At 34.8% G+C, this 5502-nt stretch overlaps 1 protein-coding gene across 1 annotated transcript in view; it reads left to right on the plus strand.

The window, feature by feature from the left end:
- LOC108974226 overlaps positions 1–1341 on the plus strand; it is a gene marked incomplete in the record, with an annotated part of 3297 nt that extends 1956 nt beyond the window's left edge. Inside the window, 1 exon segment of the mRNA XM_018941933.1 lies at positions 1179–1341. Coding sequence (XP_018797478.1) covers positions 1179–1290 — 112 coding nt within the window.
- Between the last annotated feature and the right edge of the window lie 4161 nt (positions 1342–5502).

Here is a 5502-nt window from a genome sequence, read left to right on the forward strand (position 1 = left end):
TATTAAAATTGTAATTATTTAATTATTTGTTTTATTAATTCCATTTTCATGAAATGTGTCTATGACTTTGTATCATAACATTTAAATTTTTTATATTTTGCTTTAAAATTTTTTGTGATAATTTAACATCGATTATTTCCGATACATTTTTATCGGTATTTTTTAACGATAAATATTTTTTAATACTTTATTTCCCACAAAAATTTATAACTTACATTCTTAGTCCAATTTCGATAAGTTATCGATAAATAGTTATCGTTTTTAACAGTAATTTTATCGATTTTTCGGTTTTTATGCATTTACTTCTTTAATAACGCTTCATTAATTAATTGCGTTCTTTGGAAACTGTTTTATGTCTGAAATATATCCATATGTACATAAGTACCTATGTATTTAATTTATGTATATTATTCTAAAAAAAAAAACATTTAGTCAGCTTCTGCTTGATAAAAAAATATGTTAAATATTTTACATTCATTTCACATCGATAATTTTCGATTACTCTTTTCTATCGATAATTTCTATTTAGTATTTAGCAAAACAAACTTTTGACTGTTTTGCTTTTAATTATTATTGCTTTGCCTTACCTCAACGTATTTATTTTATTAATTATATTTTAATGTAATTTATTTAAACTATTTTGGCAGCATTTTTGATAAATTTAATTAATTTTTTGTACATGTAACTTTATCAAAAAATATTTATCTGCTCCTACCTAATTATTTTTATGTTAATTTAAAATCGATTATTTTCGATATATTTTTTATCGATTATCTTTATTTGGCTTATGTCAAAAACCATTTGTGTTATAGTGCTTTCAACTACTATTGTTGTTGTAATTATTTTATGACTATCCTGAATGCAGAATTTATCGATATATATAATTTATTTATTTACATTAAAAAAATAGTTTTTCTGCTCCTACTTAAATTTAATAGTATTATATATTTCATATTTTGGTAATTTAAAATCGATTATTTTCGATAACTTTTTGATAAATAATCACTATTCCGTAAATGGCAAGGAAAGCATTTGGCTGCCTTACTTTCAAAAAATCGATAATTTATCGATAACACTTATTTAAATATTTTTCTTTTAGAACTATTTTGAATCCAAATTTATCCAAAAACTTAATTTATTCTGTTATTTAATATCAAAAAAAAACAATATTTTTTCAGCTTTCCTTACTGCGAATTCATTTTCGATCTGCGTTTATCGCGTCATTTCACCTCATTCCCCGATTGCTATGAAATACGCTGCAATGAGACCTTCAGCTTCATCGGACCCTGAGACTAAACAAGATTTAATTATTAAGTAAATTTAAAACATATTATTATAAAGTATTTTAAACTACTTTTAATTGTAAATACTTTTTTGAATATTTAACCAAATAATCGTAAATAAATCGTTTGAAAATTTGTTGCCAATATTTCAATGAACTTTATACGTAAGTATGTAGCTCAGTAAAAACAACGCGCAGCAACTTAAACGCACACTATCGCAATTATCCTCGACATGTTTTTGTTGTATTTGTGATTCGCTTGCTCCAAGGTGACTTGAAAAGTTTTTAACTTTAAAGTTGCAGACAAACAAAAGCATTAAAACGACAATTAAACGTCTCAGACCTGTCTGCCACAGTGATAAGCTGGCGCAGAGCGGCAACAACAATTGCGCGGAAAACACCTTCGACACACACACACACGCTCCCATATACCCGTTTGATTTTGGCTGTCTGTCGTGCAACATCAAAAAGTATGCAACAACAACTCATATCCGACTATGGAATTCGTGAAGCGAATAACAAACTTTTGGCATAAGTAGGTCTGCAACTTCCGGCTGCAATAAAAGTAGCAGAAACCATAACAACAACTACAACAGCAACTGCAACGATAATGGAAGTAACAATTGTATAAAATCAGCATCAAGTTTTGATGTTGCCAACTTTCACTATCAGCGCGCGAGGTACATGCACACGCTGTTATGTTTCAGTGCAGTTATAAAATGGTGTGAGTTATGGCATGCCATTTAAATTATGAATGGAATTTAAATTTCATGAGAAGAAAAAGGATGCGGTAATGAAATTTTTGATAAACTAATTGTTAGATTACTGACAAGTTTCTAAGAAAATAGAAAGTGATGAGCTTGAAGAAAGGATGGAAAAATTAAGAGTCCACTGAACTTTTTTTCTTCCATTTGCTTATAAAAATAAATAAGTTCATGTTAAATGTAAAACTTTTCTGATTTCTCGGCGAAAAACTGCGAAAAGTAATTTCCACATTTTTCTCTTGAACCCAAAATTACTTCATTAAGGGAGTTCGGCATTGACCAAAACAAATCGTAGTCCGATGGTGCAAGGTCAGGGCTGGTGCATGCATCAAAACAGCCAACAGCCAAGCTCTCCCAGTTTTTGGCGAGTCATCAAATATGTGTGGGTTCTAGCGTTGTCCTGATGGAAGACGAGGCCCCTTCTGTTGATCAGTTCTGGCCGTTTTTTCCGATTGCTTGCTTCAATCTCATCAGTTGCAGTTGACTCTATCCTTCAACCAGGCTGGGGCAGCCCATAGTTGATGATTTCTTTTTAATCCCACCAAACACTCACATAACCTTTCCAGGCGTCAATCTTGGTTTTGCGACCATTTGATCGCCTTCACTACGCTTGGACAATGATCTTTTTCGCACATTACGAGTATTGTTGTATTTGATCTACGTTTCGTCTCATGTCACCATTCTCTTCAGAAATAGTTCGATTTCGTAGCTGATGAAAGCCGCTGCCAAAAAAAACATTAAATTACTTTTTTTCTATTTAATGAATCTGATCATTTTTTTTTTTTTGTTTTTTTTTTTTTTTTTGTTTGCGGATTAACTTTTACATTTAACAAAAATGGATAACTGGAACACTGAAGCAAGAATTTGGATTGTCCGCTGCTATCACGCACTGGAGTCCGTAGTTTCGGTTCAAAGAGAGTATAGGCGCACGTTTGGCGGCAATCCTCCGAGCAGATGGACTATAATAGTACTTGTAAACAATTTTGCCGAGCATGGGACAGTCAACAGAAGACCTTACCATCGAAACCCTTCAGTTCGAACTGAGGAAACAATCGCTGCTGTGGCTGCTGCCATACAAAGCAATTCACGTGTTTCGACAAGAAGCTTATCTGCTCAAATGGGTGTAAGCAGACAGTCATTACAGTCAATTATGTACAAAGATTTGGACTCATTCCCATATAAAATTCAAATGGCCAACAAACCGAACGCCTCAGATTTGCCGATTCGCTTGGAAGTTTGCCAGAAGATGCTTCAAATAATGGAAGAGGATGGAAACATGTTGAACTATTTTTTTCATGTCTGACGAGGCCCATTTCGATTTAAACGGCAACATAAACAAACAAAATTGTCGAATATGGAGTGSYTCCAATCCACAGATACTCCATGAGACGGAATTGTATCCACTTCGTGTCACAGTGTGGTGTGCAGTTTCATCACGCAGTATTGTCGGGCCCTACTTCTGGAGCTGATATCCAGAAACTCCACATTCCGTTGCCCACCCAGGTCGCCTGACCTTACTGCACCTGACTTTTTCTTGTGGCGTTATTGCAAACAGGAAGTCTACAAAACAAAACCAACAAATTTGAATGAACTTAGGCAATCCCTTCGAGAAACAATTGCTATTCCTGTCTCAACTCTCCAAGCAGCAATGAACAACTTTTTGGTAAGATGCCGCACATGCATCAACGAGCAGGGGGGGCATTTAAATTCCATTATTTTTAAAACTAATTAAGCTATATTTAATAAAATTGAATGAGCTTTAACATCAATAAAAGAAAAATGAATTCCATACATTGAAAAAAAAAAAAATATTTGAGTTTCTTAATGTAGCCAAATTCATCAGCCACCCTGTATGAAGTAGAATATATCGTTTAGCAGTTTTGAGAGTGTACTCAGTACATTGAATGATGTCCGGACAGGCAGCTCTCTTAATAAGTGGGGTATGCCAATCAACCTTCTAGTGTTTGAACGCAAAAAGTTGTGGGAGTTGAAAAGATATTGGCAACATAGAAGTAATCCGAACATAAGCGGGAAGATAAGGGTAAACACTCTAACAATATGACAAAAAATATGTAAACGAAGAAACCTAGATGAAAGCAGAAATCACACAAAGCTGTCCGGGCACGGATATTTTAAGAATGTCTTCAGAATCGAAAAAGAAGCAAACTCGATGTGTATTTACAACAACTCAAAGGATTACGATGATTTTTTAGTGTATACGCGACCTGGATTCAGGTGCAGAAAGGGAAATATTTTAATGAGAAATATGGAACGCCAGCCTGTAGTAATGGGAAATTGGTTTAGGGTGGGCTATTGTTTGTTAGTGAGGAGCTTAACAGTTGCCTTGAAAGACGCACATATTATCGCTCTGACCGTGCGGTAGAAGCTTAATGAATCCTTCTCGCAATAAGGGTCAGTTTAAGAGTTCAGTAAATAGAGTCTGTATAGAAAAACGAAATTTCCCCATTTGTTCTGTTTGAGATGCCCAACCATTATCAATTAACACCTACTCAGTACACATATTTAATATTAAATCTCTCCCTTACGATCTACTACTGTCATACATATAAATATCAGCGACTCTCTCGATAAACCAACGTCGAATAAAAACTAGCAACAAATCATTTTCCATTTACTCAATTTACAGCACGTAAGCAGTTCAAACTCGTAACTGAAGCCAGCTGGCTAGGCAGTGAGCTCGCAAGCTCAGCCAGTTGGCGTGTTCGATTGTACTTTTGTCGCCGCAGCAAAGCTAAATAATCGACAACATGAAAATTCTAAGGCGTGGTTTAATTAGTTAAAATAAAAGTTATTGGCTAAAGCTACAAGAACAACTATAACAAAATGATTGTATAATAGAAGTGGAAATGAAAAACTTACAATACCAATAGCAATGACAGTAAGAGACACAAGTGACAGAGGAAATGTGTGGCTATTTAGAAATATAATGAGTAGACAAGCGCGTCTCACACCTTTCTGCAAAAGCGAGGAAGTGTCTTCGTCAGCATAGAATAGTATACAAAAATGAGCAAGTTGAGGCTGGTAGACAACGCGCTTTTAAAAACGCAACGCAACAGCCAAGTGGCACGGAAGTGTGACAAAATGGCAGTGGAAAAAAGAAAGAGTCGAAAAAAGACAAAGGCCAAGTAGGCCGTAGGAGCCGTTGGAAGGCTTGGTGGCCTAATAGCTGCGGCTGGCAATAGTTGGGTGTGTAGTGGTGAGTGTTAATGGACATCAATAAAATGACAGACGAGGTGACAACACAGAAGTGAGCGAAATAAATACAAAAACACACATACAGCGTATAAAATATAAAATCAGAAACAAATGCGCAAGCAGCGTTGCAAGGAGTGTACTGGTTCGCGAGGAAGCGTGTTTATGGCAGCGTCGAAAGAGAATTGACAATAAAAATTAATGTTGCGGCCTAAGCGGAACACGCAATTAGTGAAATTAATT

The sequence above is a fragment of the Bactrocera latifrons genome, unplaced genomic scaffold (assembly GCF_001853355.1).
Source record: "Bactrocera latifrons isolate USDA-ARS-PBARC rearing strain unplaced genomic scaffold, ASM185335v1 scaffold_54, whole genome shotgun sequence".
NCBI classification, from domain to species: Eukaryota; Metazoa; Arthropoda; class Insecta; order Diptera; family Tephritidae; genus Bactrocera; species Bactrocera latifrons.